General features: G+C 41.0%; 2 protein-coding genes across 2 annotated transcripts; both read left to right on the top strand.

The window, feature by feature from the left end:
- The first annotated feature begins 5,267 nt into the window (after nt 1-5,267).
- LOC132865814 (uncharacterized) lies at nt 5,268-8,166 on the top strand. The gene is made up of 3 exons (XM_060898315.1): nt 5,268-5,410; nt 7,175-7,711; nt 8,022-8,166. The coding sequence occupies exons 1-3, from the start codon at nt 5,310-5,312 to the stop codon at nt 8,164-8,166; spliced, it is 783 nt and encodes a 260-aa protein (XP_060754298.1). The 5' UTR covers nt 5,268-5,309.
- A 531-nt stretch (nt 8,167-8,697) lies between these two features.
- Nucleotides 8,698-10,800, top strand: LOC132866415 (GTPase IMAP family member 7-like). The gene is made up of 3 exons (XM_060899176.1): nt 8,698-8,900; nt 9,146-9,224; nt 9,346-10,800. Exons 1-3 carry the CDS (start codon nt 8,850-8,852, stop codon nt 10,371-10,373), a joined length of 1,158 nt encoding a protein of 385 aa, XP_060755159.1. The 5' UTR covers nt 8,698-8,849; the 3' UTR covers nt 10,374-10,800.
- The last annotated feature ends 3,403 nt before the right edge of the window (nt 10,801-14,203 follow it).

The following is a 14,203-nucleotide window of genomic DNA, read 5'->3' as shown; positions in this document are numbered from 1 at the left end:
ACATGAAACTTTTAAATGCCAAATGAACATTGGTTGGTGTTCTTAAACACTTAAAAACCACTCATTTGCACTCACTAATGCTAGATGTTATGACCAGGCACAATAAATAAAGAAACAAAACATTGACAAAATGTTGTTTCTGCGTTATTTGTATTTGTGTTGATATGTATAGAATGTAAGGTGTTTTAATGCTATGTGCGTGAATGGCTGTTACGCTAAACATGTGTCGACCCATGTTAACTAACAAAACCACAATGCACAGTAAAAGGGTCAAAACTCACATACTGCAGTTTATAAGGTCCTTTAACAATCATAACAGTGCAAAGACAGTTTGAATGGGGGAAATGACAGTACATACTTTCAATGGCGGCTGCCATAGCAGACACCGTGATGGCGCACTCATGGGTCGCCTCATCACAGTCTCCCTGTCGGATACAAATGAGGTGGTATGCATTCCGTAAATCCAACTTGGTGAAGACCGTAGCACCTTGGAGCAGGTCAAACGCTGTGGACATCAGCGGAAGGGGATAACGGTTGCGCACTGTGATCTTGTTCAGGCCCCTGTAGTCAATACATGGTTGCAGGCCCCCATTCTTCTTGCCAACAAAGAAGAAGCCTGCACCAGCAGGTGAGGTGGAGGGTCAGATGAATCCAAAGGCCAGGGCATCCTTGATGTATTCATCCATGGCCTTGTGTTCTGGCTGAGAGAGGGAGAACAACCTGCCCCGAGGAAGGGTAGCCCCGGGGAGCAAGTCCATGGCACAGTTGTAGGCACAGTGCGGAGGATGAGTGGCAGCCCTACTCTTGCTAAAAACCTCCTTCAGATCCCAGTACTCTGTGGGAACTTGAGATAACTCTGTGAGATCAGGGGGCTCAGCAGGAGGCACAGGAGAACTAGAGAGCAGACAAGAGGCATGGCATGTAGGGCCCCATTCCACAACCTGGCTTGTTACCCAGTCTATGTGAGGGTTGTGGCAGGTAAGCCAAGGAAGGCCTAGAATCACTGGGAACTCTGGTGAATGAATCAGGTGCAGGGATATTTCTTCTTTGTGACCTTGAGACTGGAGAAGTTACTTGGGTGACTCTTCCGTCACCTAAAGCTTGGCCATCCAGAGCAGACACAGACAACGGAACTTCAAGAGGTGCAGTAGGTACATTGATCCTTCAAGCGAAGTGAACATCCATAAAGTTTCCAGCAGCCCCGGAGTCTAACAAGGCTTGGCAAGAGTGGATGGACTCACTCCAGGAGATGGAGACAGGGATGTAGACTCCTTGGCCAGGAAGTTCGGGAGAGAGGGTAGTCCCCATCACAACCCTCCCTCGGCTGGACGGGACGGTCCTTTTCCCCAAGAGCTCGGGACATGACGCTCGGAAATGGCCAGTAGATGCAGCACTTGTCCCTCCTTCTGCGCTCCCTCTCAGATGCGGAGAGATGAGTACGGCCAACTTGCATGGGCTCCGGACAGTCACTGGAGGAGGTGGACGGACTCCAGGTTGAGGCAGTGAGGCAAGGGAAGCTCAGGACTTGGTGACACTCTCTAATCCTGTTATCCAGACGAATGGCATGTGAGACCAGAGTTTCAAGGTCACTTGGGCAACCGATAGAGGCCAGATTGTCTTTGATGGGGTCAGACAGACCATGATGGAAGGCTGAAACCAGGGCAGTCTCATTCCATCCGCTGACTGCTGCGAGTGTCCAGAACGAGATGGCGTAGTCTGCGACACTTCCTCCCTGCCGGATGGACATGAGCTTCCTGGCTGTATCTTTGCTGATGTCCACCTGATCGAAAACACGAAGCATCTCCTCCATAAACATCTTGAAATCGGAACACTCGGGTCCCTGTCTCTGCCAGATGGCTGTTGCCCAAGCTTGTGCCTTATCAGCTAACAAAGTTATTACATATGCAATCTTGTGGCAGTCCGTAGTGTAGGTGGTAGGCTGGAGCTCAAAGGTGAGTTGGCACTGGGTAAGGAACTCCCGGCACTCACCATGCTTGCCATCATACCTCTGTGGTGCAGGAAGGCGGGGTTCATGAGGCAGCGTGGCAGGAGGCACTGGAGCAGGAGCAGATGGTGGAGCAGGAGGAACAGGAGATGGGGGCAGAGGAGTCAGCCGTGCAAGGGCCTTCCCAATTTGCTGAAGCAGTGCATCGTGGCAAGCAAGGGTCTCTCCTTGGCTTACAAGTGCTTGTCCATGGTAGCCCCAAAGCTTGTTAAAGCAGCCATTATCCTCTGAAAAACAGCTGGAGATGCCTCTGCTGAGTCAGTCATGACTGAGTCTTTCTGTTAGGTTGGGCTGGGAATCGAACCCGGGTCGCTAGTGTAAGAACCCAGCAAACCCCCACTAGGCCACCAGGGGAATGACTGAAGTGCAGAGAAGTGAGACGAAAGTTAAGAGTTCAAACAGTTTATTCGCCAAAGCCCAGAAGTCCAAAAAATCCAAAGTTTGTGAAAAAGCAAAAATCCAAAAAAGAAAATTACAAACACAGGAGATACAAGAAAAACATCCAAAAGTTCAAAAGTCCAAAAATCCAAAACCAAGGCAAAGAAAGCAAAAATCCAAACGCTCAGAAGATACAAAAAAAGGCAAGGGTCCAAGTAAAACAGAAACAGTCCAAATGTCCTAAGAGAGTAGAGTTCCAAAAACACAAGTAAACAGGCAAGGTACACAGAACAAAGGTGACTAGACATCAACAGCACAAAGACTCAGTAACAAGAGACACAAAATGGGGTAGTATAAATACCCAAAGTAATAGGACACATGACCAGGTAAAATTGGCAATTAAGAAAATAGGCGGGGCAGTAAATAAAGAACAGGTGGGGCACAAGGCACATGAAAAACAAAGAAGCACATGGCTGTCAAAACAAACACAAATCACAGATGCAATAGCGGCCTCTAGAGGCCGAGATAGTCACAACGCCTAACAGTGATTCAACAAGCCGTTCAGATTCGGCTTTCGGATTTCAAATTTCTATGTCACAAGTGGAGCTCATTAGAATGATCCCGCCCCCTCATCTGAGTATCTCCACTCATGGATTGAGAACTGTCTTTTTGAATGAATATTCATAAGGAAAGTGTTACCTGATTGTTCAATGGAAGAGGTGGGTGGGGTGAGCAGGGGCTCATTATCATTTAAAGGAACAGGCCACTCTGGACAGGGCTGTTTAGACAGGGAGAGAAGGTGCTGTGGTGTTTTATACTTGTGGTATTTTGATCAAAGCATGTCACAGAAATTTCATTAAGACCTCTGTGTCAACTTGTTGAAATGTGGTATAATATATCACGTTTAAGTCTAAAAAATATCCAACAAAAATGTGAAATGTTTTGATGATTTATTACATAAATAGCACAAATTTTCTCCTTTAAAATAAATATGAAAATATAGAGTTCCCATACAAAAAAAAACCACAGAAAAAGTGACAAAGTTTGAGAAAGTTTGAAACCTTAAGTATTCTAACAACTTCCTCCATTCAATCCATTCTAAACAGTGAAGTTTGGTACACATTTGACATCTGTTCCTTTCTCCAATAAGGATTCACACTGTATGGCATGGAGGATTTCCTTTTGTAGATATACGGTAGGTCTATATGAAAATAAAACAATTAAAGTAGAGTAAAGTCCAAAGTTCACTGATTTACAGGAGCTAAGGGTGCAGCATCGTGAAAACAGCTCAACCAAGCACGTTCTTTGAAGAGAAAAGTAGGTACATATTTTATATGCAATACAATCATTTGGACTTGTTTATAAATGTTTTAGATAAGTTATGAGTAAACGGTTTCATAAGCCAAACCAAGTTTCAGTAACGGTGATTTCATAATCGCATTCGTATGTTGATAACTGGATTTTTGTTAATACCACTTCTTTTTTGTGTGTAAATGACCCTGAAGTCATTTTATGAATAAATTAATTTGTATGCAGATTGACTTCTTTCTTATGGTAAATAAATCTCTAGTTTAAAGTGTATCATTTAAAAAAAAGTGTTCTAATTTCAAGTTTGTATAAAAAAAGAATAGCAGTATTTTTGTTATTATATAAATGTATTAATGTGTGCAAATTTTATTAAGTTTGACCTGAATGAATTAGAAGTCTGAATAATAATTTTATTTTAATTTTAATTTACTATTCCATAATTTTCAAGTTACTGGGAAGACCACAGTGCCTTGCACTGGTATTCAACCTTCTTCAGCTCTCTCCCACCTCATAATCATACAACCTCGGACTCAATGAACTTAACTCAGATTTTTACTATTCAATTTATGAATAAACATTTGAAAGTCTTTTTCCCCCCAGCGGTGTCATGGATGGGTCTGACTCTGACACTAATTCAAGGACCTGCTTACAGGGCTCGAAATTAACTTTTTTTCTTTGTGTCCCCCAGTGGTCCCGAATTCTGTGTTGTATTGTCCCGAATGGAAGCAATAGTGTCCCCATTTTTTTGCTCTCTGAAATAACCAGTGGTTAATTTGATATTCACAAAATTCTTTCACAGTGAGCGCCACAAGGCTCTCCTGAACACACAGATGTAATTTTTTTGGCTGTAGTGTAAAAAATTAGGTCACTAGAGCGAGTTAAAAATGAGTGACTTTTCTGCCACGTTTATAATGGGAGTCTTTGAGGCTGCGCGGCTGTGCTCTCGTTACTTTCAGGCTTCTCATTCAAAAACTGCAAGTCCTATCGTGTAGGTAGACACATTTTGTGAATCAGGACAAGTGTGGCTACTACTTTTGAGAAAATTATGTGTGTGGAGTAAAAATTGGGGCTGAAAACACAGTTTAAATGAGAAAGTTTGAGCTATTTTTCCAAGCTCTCTACACTCTAACTTAACGAGCTCCACTGGTGTGTAACGCAATAGACACCCATTATAAAGCCGGAATTTCTCAGGCTTTATGAGGGGGAGGAGGGGTGGAGACGCGGGGGGTGGGAGTGTTTCTTTTCAAAATATGGCTTGCGGGAACCGTTATTCCAAAATCTCGTACTGCACCTTTTAATGTAGAACTTTGTTTCTAGATCTGTTTTTTTCCCCATTGTCCCGGGATTGTCCCAGATATGATGATTTTGTGTCCCGATGACATTTTTTATGGTCCCCGGGACGTCGGGACACCGTTAGTTTCGAGCGCTGCCTGCTTATATCCCAATACTAGGAAACACAAACAAAGGTATGCATAGAGGTCTGTGAATCTGTGAATGCATGAACTCAGTTGGGTTTATTCTCAGATATCTTCTAACATAAAGGCTTTTCACAACTTTTTTTTAATAAAATAGACAGAGTATCGAAAATCAATCAGGAAAAGGACAATGTGATAAACACATGCAGACACCAGACCGTAACTCATTGGACGCACCACCCAATTATCAAGGAGATAAAGAAGATGAACCCAGAAGTTTAAAGGAAGACGTCACTTCGGAAAAGTAAGAATAATAAGAATGCTGTGACATCTACTGTGTTGTATATCTAGATAGCCAGAAGCTGACTATTCTGACTGTTTGTTCATTAAATGTATAAAGTATTTACATTTATTGGATTTATTTTTGTACATATAAATGTGTATACTGTCATTTATTGTGTAGTTGCAGTAAATCATAAGCACTCTTGGACATTTGGTGGCATTAGACAGAATCAGGTTCTTGTCCAAGTGGCAACCTCTCTGTTGTGTACTGAAGTTTTTTGCCTTTTCTACTCTCTAGTCTTGAGTCTAGTTTTCTAAATTCTGTGGTCTTAAAGTGCATATCTTGGGTAAATTCAGGAGCAAGATCAATGTAATTCTCCTATTTTATATTAAACTTTGGTCAAATATCTGTAACATTCTGCATTCTCTGCAATTATTTTACCGTGCGCAATACCAGAAAAATTAAGTTGAAATCAAGTGACTTGAGGCGAATTGGTTCGCCTCTGAAAAAACTTTGGCATTTGAATTTCCCAGCAAACATTGATTTTCGTGACGTCGCATGCGGGACGCCTCCTTCTGAATCCTACGTCAGCGCTGTTTTGTTTATGAGAAAACGACCTGGTGGTTTTCTGCAAATTTCTTCAACATTATCGCGTAACTATTAAAATGGTTAACAGATGTATCGTAGAAGGGTGTAGCAACACCAATCTTGATGGGATTAGTACTCATCGTTTTCCAAAAGACCAGACAATGAGAGAGAAATGGGAGCGCTTGGTCTACACAGGCTGTGCACTGAAACCGTGCAAAGCTCGCACAGCCTGCTGGCGCTTCCGCAGGTAACGTCACGAATCTGGCTCCAGACTCCCTTGGGATTTTTCCAGACGCATTTTGTTATTTTATTTTTTTCTGCTGTGGACAGTTGGCCTTGTGGAAAATTACCCTACTGGATGAGTGTGTAAAGGGACATACTTTCATATTTAAAAAGAACAAAATTGGTCCAGAATATGCACTTTAAGCAATGGTGATTCCTGTACATTTGCCTATTGTCTTGCAAAGGTATTCGTCCCCCTTGGTGTTTGTCCTGTTTTGTCACGTTAGATACTGGAGGGTTAGCACCATTTGATTTACACAACATGCCTACCACTTTAAAGGCACTTTTTTGTGACACAAACAATAATTAAGATGAAAAAACAGAAATTTGGAGTGTGAATAGGTATCCCCCCCAAAAGTCGTCAGACAGGCCAAGACACATGGTCCTGACATTCCAGCTCACAAGTCACAGGGCTGGTAATTTCTTCTTCCTTGTTGTTTGGCTTGGTGTGATGTTACAGTAAGAAATGAAACAATATTTGATGTGATGACCCTATGTTTAAAAAATAGTAGTCTCAGGGCCAGTGAGTGCAGTTTTATGTGGAAATGAGCTGTAGGTTTTACTGAGCATCTTACAGAACCAGCCACAGTTCTTCTGGACACTTTGACTGTCACACTCGCTTCTTCATTTTGCACCGAAACCCAGCAGCTTTCATTATGTTTTGTGTCTGAAACATGTCTCTTACATTATTCTACTGCTTTCTTTGCTGACATTTTTCTGTCACATTTAACTTTGTTCTGGAAAACTAATGTTGAGAATCTAAAATGTTTTTGTATTGACTCGACAATGTAGAAGTCATAAAATAAAAATCATAAAATTCATTTTAAAAAATAGAGTGCCTAAGACTTTTGCACAGTACTGTGAAAATATGAAACATAAAATAACGTGTTTTTAAATTGATACTGTTTCTAACAGACATCAGAGGAGAAGAAAGAACGAACAAACAGAGGGAGAAGAAAACATCAGTGAAAAGTTAAGGGAAACAGAAGAGGAGAACACACGACTTAAAAGACTGTTAAAGGAGATGGATAAAAAGAAAAGTGAAACAGAAGAGGAGAACACACGACTTGAGGGATTGTTAAAGGAGACGGATAAAAAGAAAAGTGAAACAGAAGAGGAGAACACACGACTTGAGGGATTGTTAAAGGAGACGGATAAAAAGAAAACTGAAACAGAAGAGGAGAACACACGACTTGAGGGATTGTTACAGGAGACGGATAAAAAGAAAACTGAAACAGAAGAGGAGAACACACGACTTGAGGGATTGTTAAAGGAGACGGATAAAAAGAAAAGTGAAACAGAAGAGGAGAACACACGACTTGAGGGATTGTTAAAGGAGACGGATAAAAAGAAAACTGAAACAGAAGAGAACACACGACATGAGGGATTGTTAAAGGAGACGGATAAAAAGAAAACTGAAACAGAAGAGGAGAACACACGACTTAAAAGACTGTTAAAGGAGACTGATAAAAAGAAAAGTGAAACAGAAGAGGAGAACACACGACATGAGGGATTGTTAAAGGAGACGGATAAAAAGAAAACTGAAACAGAAGAGGAGAACACACGACTTGAGGGATTGTTAAAGGAGACGGATAAAAAGAAAAGTGAAACAGAAGAGGAGAACACACGACTTGAGGGATTGTTAAAGGAGACGGATAAAAAGAAAAGTGAAACAGAAGAGGACAACACACGACTTGAGGGATTGTTAAAGGAGACGGATGAAAAGAAAACTGAAACAGAAGAGGAGAACACACGACTTAAGACTGTTAAAGGAGACGGATAAAAAGAAAAGTGAAACAGAAGAGGACAACACACGACTTGAGGGATTGTTAAAGGAGACGGATGAAAAGAAAACTGAAACAGAAGAGGAGAACACACGACTTAAGACTGTTAAAGGAGACGGATAAAAAGAAAAGTGAAACAGAAGAGGAGAACACAGGACTTGAGGGATTGTTAAAGGAGATGGATAAAAAGAAAAGTGAAACAGAAGAGGAGAACACACGACATGAGGGATTGTTAAAGGAGACGGATAAAAAGAAAACTGAAACAGAAGAGGAGAACACACGACATGAGGGATTGTTAAAGGAGACGGATAAAAAGAAAAGTGAAACAGAAGAGGAGAACACACGACTTGAGGGATTGTTAAAGGAGACGGATAAAAAGAAAAGTGAAACAGAAGAGGACAACACACGACTTGAGGGATTGTTAAAGGAGACGGATGAAAAGAAAACTGAAACAGAAGAGGAGAACACACGACTTAAGACTGTTAAAGGAGACGGATAAAAAGAAAAGTGAAACAGAAGAGGACAACACACGACTTGAGGGATTGTTAAAGGAGACGGATAAAAAGAAAAGTGAAACAGAAGAGGAGAACACACGACTTGAGGAATCGTTAAAGGAGATGGATAAAAAGAAAAGTGAAACAGAAGAGGAGAACACACGACTTGAGGGATTGTTAAAGGAGACGGATAAAAAGAAAAGTGAAACAGAAGAGGAGAACACACGACTTGAGGGATTGTTAAAGGAGACGGATAAAAAGAAAAGTGAAACAGAAGAGGAGAACACACGACTTGAGGGATTGTTAAAGGAGATGGATAAAAAGAAAACTGAAATAGAAGAGGAGAATACACGATTTAAGAGGGTATTAAAGGTTATCTTACTGCGTTATAATCTAGAATTAAAATATTCACATTGCATTTTGTTTTGCCATTAAATGATAAAGGTGCTCGTTAAATGATATATAATTTCCTCTTAAATAATAACCATCATTACACTGGTTATGAGGTGTGAAGTGGCTTGTTTCTGCTGCATATCTTAATGAACTTGTAGACAAATTAATTTTGTCAATGTATTATTCCCTCAAACACAGTTTTACCTTTTTTGTAGAAAAACAATTATTTATTTGGGCTGATCTTTGTGCTGGTTTTGGTTCTACCGTGTATTGGATTGCACTTAGCTTTCAAAGGTAAACACTGATCAAACTACAGCTACTAAATATCACAATGAATTTGTCACATCAGGAATAATATACACCTTTTCTATTCACAGTATTGTTTGAACCCTACAAGTTATATTTTCTTTTTTAGGGCATGAGATAAACCACCATGAGCTTAGACTGATGTTGGTGGGGAAAACTGGAGCAGGAAAGAGCGCATCAGGAAACACCATCCTTGGTGAAAAGGCCTTTAGAGTCGAAGTGTCTCCTGCATCTGTGACTGCAAGCTGTAAAAAGAAGAACAAAATCCTGGATGGAAGAAACATCACCATAATTGACACTCCTGGAGTCATGGACACATGGTTAATATCGAACAAAACCGCCCACCATGCACATGAATGTATCTCGATGTCTTCTCTTGATCCTCATGTGTTCCTGCTGGTGATCAGACTGGGTAGATTCACGGTGGAGGAGAGCCATGCTGTGAAGTGGATTCAGGAGAACTTTGGAGAAGAAGCTCTGAAGTTCACCATAATTCTATTCACTGGTGGAGATCTGCTGGAAGGGAAACCGGTGGAGAACTTTATCAGAAATAGTTATGATCTCCAGAATCTTGTAGACACCTGTGAAGGTAGATATCATGTTTTTAACAACTATGAACAAAATAACCGCATTCAAGTCAAAGAGTTGTTTGAAAAGATAAATGCAATACTACACAAGAACATGGGTTACTTTTACATGACAGAGGTTTATCAGAAGGTCCAGAGAAGCACCAGAGAAGAGGATGAGAGGAAGAGAATTATTTTGCAAAAAGAAATCAAAACACTAGAAGAGCAGAAGAGAGCTACAATGGAGAAGCTGATCAGAAAAGAAGAGAAAATTAAATTTGAACGGCTAGCAAATGAGGTGAAAGAGGAGGTCCAGAGTCAGTGTAACAGTAAAGAGACAGAAATCAGGCAGGAAAAGGAATTAAAGAGGAAAAATATGGAAGAAGAGATAAAAGCAGAGGAGAGGAGAAAGGTGAATGAGATGGCAATGAAACTGAGAGATGAGCAACATGAGAACAAAAATCTGAAGAAAGAGGTAGAATATAAATATAGTGAATTTTTCGGGTTCATGGTCTCAATGGGCGTGTTCTTAACATTTATTATTATTGTGGCTTGCTCTAAGAACAGATAATAGTTGAAGTATTGGGAGAATTTCACAAATAACCAGACCAAGGCTTAAAATGGTGTTTGTGGTATCTTTAAAACTAACAGCATTTTGATATTAAGCTCACCCATTTTCCAAGTGCAAGTTGTCTATTTTGTCAAATATGGTCTTACTAATGAAAATGAGACCATCAATGATGGTGTAGCTCAGTCCGGCCCCTTGAATATTTCACAAGGTAAAAAGCAGCAAATTTAATAATGTTGAATTGTGTCCAAGTCAGCCTTAGATGTCACCATTTGAAGTCTCTAATTTCAAAACTTTCCAGGGGAGCATGCCCCCAGACCCCCCTAACAGCTGGCCCTCCAGGCCGGGCCAAGTCTTACTGGCTGGGCTCAGGGGCGCAGATAGGATTTTTGAACTGGGGGGGACTGAGCTGTCAGCAAATGATTCCATTTTGTGTATATATATCACACACACACACATATACATTATATATATATGTGTGTGTGTGTGTGTGTGTGTGTGTGTGTGTGTATATATATATATATATATATATATATATATATATATATACACACACACACATACACAACCGTTCAAAAGTTTGGGGTCACTTTGAAATGTCCTTATTTTTGAAAGAAAAGCACTGTTCTTTTCAATGAAGATCACTTTAAACTAATCAGAAATCCACTCTATACATTGCTAATGTGGTAAATGACTATTCTAGCTGCAAATGTCTGGTTTTTGGTGCAATATCTCCATAGGTGTATAGAGGCCCATTTCCAGCAACTCTCACTCCAGTGTTCTAATGGTACAATGTGTTTGCTCATTGCCTCAGAAGGCTAATGGATGATTAGAAAACCCTTGTACAATCATGTTAGCACAGCTGAAAACAGTTGAGCTCTTTAGAGAAGCTGTAAAACTGACCTTCCTTTGAGCAGATTGAGTTTCTGGAGCATCACATTTGTGGGGTCGATTAAATGCTCAAAATGGCCAGAAAAATGTCTCGACTATATTTTCTATTCATTTTACAACTTATGGTGGTAAATAAAAGTGTGACTTTTCATGGAAAACACAAAATTGTCTGGGTGACCCCAAACTTTTGAACGGTAGTGTATTTGAAATTATTTTACTGATTAAAATGAAGTCTTTGAATGAATCAACTGTCTGAACCACTGTTACTTTGTTCAATAAAGTTGTGACCTGACAATCTTTATGATCTAAAGTCAATTTCATTTCATTTTACAGTCCTTTGACACACAACCACAATTTCTGACATTTTCATTAAAGGTGCAGTATATGACAAAACATTTCTAAAATCATCTCTAATCACTAAAAGTGAGCAAGATAAAGATGATACAATACAAATCAACTGATGTAGGTCACACGTTCAACCCAATTTTTAAAGAGTTTAAATCAATTTCAATTAAGATCTTAGAAAAAGTTGCTCTAGCCATCAAATTGTTAGAAAAAAAAAAAGCAACAACTTCATATTTGGCCCAGTGGCCCAGGAGGTAGCGTTGTCAGCATCCAAAACCATCCAGCAGATGGAATAGATAAGATAAATTGCTTAATTGATAAATTGGTGGTGTAGTGGCTAGCACTGTCGCCTCACAGCATGAAGGTCCTGGGTTCAAGCCCAGCAACCGGCGAGGGCCTTTCTGTGTGGAGTTTGTATGTTCTCCCTGTGTCTGTGTGGGTTTCCTCCGGGTGCTCTGGTTTCCCCCACAGTCCAAAGACATGCAGGTTAGGATAATTGGTGGCTCTAAATTGACCGTAGGTGTGAATGGTTGTTTGTCTCTGTGTCAGCTCTGCGATGACCTGGCGACTCTCACCCATAGTCAGCTGGGACCCTGGAGAACAGGATAAACGGCTACAGATGATGGATGGAAGTAAATGAGTGTGTGAATTCCCACCTCACACCCACTGTTTGCCAGATAAGCTCCAAGAAATTATAAAAGAGAAGAGGCTAGCAAAGAAGAATTGGGACGATCAGAGAGATGAGGAAAGCAGGCGGTTATACAGAGAGATGAGACAGAAGGCAAAAAGAGCGGTAGCAAAGGCGAAAGCAGATGCATACCAGAAGTTGTAAGAAAGACTGGAGACCAAAGAAGGAGAGAAAGACCTGTACAGACTAGCTAGGCAGAGAAACAGGGAAGCGAGGGATGTACAGCAGGTAAGAGTGATGAAAGATGGAAATGTGCTGACAAACAGTGTATTAAGAAGGTGGAAAGAGTACTTTGAGGATTTATTAAATGAGGAGAATCCAAGAGAGAAAAGGTCAGATTCATTGGAGACAGCAAATCAGGAAGCAGAGTTGGTTAGTAAGGATGAGGTGGGGGCAGCCATGAAAAGAATGAAGACTGGGAAAGCAGTCGGACCAGATGGTATCCCGATTGATGCTTGGAGATGTTTGGGTGAGACAACTGTGGAGTTCCTAACGAGATTGTTGAATAAGATCCTAGAGAATGAGAAGATGCCAAATGAATGGAGAGTGTGCTTGTCCCAATATACAAGAATAAGGGAGATGTACAGTGGGGCAAAAAAGTATTTAGTCAGCCACCAATTGTGCAAGTTCTCCCACTTAAAAAGATGAGAGAGGCCTGTAATTTTCATCATAGGTACACTTCAACTATGAGAGACAGAATGGGGGGAAAGAATCCAGGAAATCACACTGTAGGATTTTTAATGAATTAATTGGTAAATTCCTTGGTAAAATAAGTATTTGGTCACCTACAAACAAGCAAGATTTCTGGCTCTCACAGACCTGTAACAACTTCTTTAAGAGGCTCCTCTGTCCTCCACTCATTAACTGTATTAATGGCACCTGTTTGAACTCATTATCAGTATAAAAGACACCTGTCCACAACCTCAAACAGTCACACTCCAAACTCCACTATGGGTAAGACCAAAGAGCTGTCAAAGGACACCAGAAACAAAATTGTAGACCTGCACGAGGTTGGGAAGACTGAATCTGCAATAGGTAAGCAGCTTGGTGTGAAGAAATCAACTGTGGGAGCAATTATTAGAAAATGGAAGACATACAAGACCACTGATAATCTCCCTCGATCTGGGGCTCCACGCAAGATCTCACCCCGTGGGATCAAAATGATCACAAGAACGGTGAGCAAAAATCCCAGAACCACACGGGGGGACCTAGTGAATGACCTGCAGAGAGCTGGGACCAAAGTAACAAAGGCTACCATCAGTAACACACTACGCTACCATGGACTCAAATCCTGCAGTGCCAGACGTGTCCCCCTGCTTAAGCCAGTACATGTCCAGGCCCGTCTGAAGTTTGCTAGAGAGCATTTGGATGATCCAGAAGAGGATTGGGAGAATGTCATATGGTCAGATGAAACCAAAACAACTTTTTGGTAAAAACTCAGCTTGTCGTGTTTGGAGGAGATAGAATGCTGAGTTGCATCCAAAGAACACCATACCTACTGTGAAGCATGGGGGTGGAAACATCATGCTTTGGGGCTGTTTTTCTGCAAAGGGACCAGGACGACTGATCTGTGTAAAGGAAAGAATGAATGGGGCCATGTATCATGAGTGAAAACCTCCTTCCATCAGCAAGGGCATTGAAGATGAAATGTGGCTGGGTCTTTCAGCATGACAATGATCCCAAACACACCGCCCGGGCAACGAAGGAGTGGCTTCGTAAGAAGCATTTCAAAGTCCTGGAGTGGCCTAGTGTTAGGGTTTTGCTGGGATTCGAACCTGGTTCGTTGGTGTGATAATCCAGCAAACCCCCACAAGGCCACCAGGGGGATGACTCAAGTGCAGAGGCGTGAGGCGGAAGTAGAAAAGTATCAAAAAGTTTTACAATATTTACAGTCCAAACAAAAATATAA

This window comes from Neoarius graeffei, chromosome 18, assembly GCF_027579695.1.
Source record: "Neoarius graeffei isolate fNeoGra1 chromosome 18, fNeoGra1.pri, whole genome shotgun sequence".
NCBI lineage: Eukaryota > Metazoa > Chordata > Actinopteri > Siluriformes > Ariidae > Neoarius > Neoarius graeffei.
The sequence above is the reverse complement of the archived record's forward strand: the minus strand, read 5'-3'. Positions and strand labels throughout refer to the sequence as shown.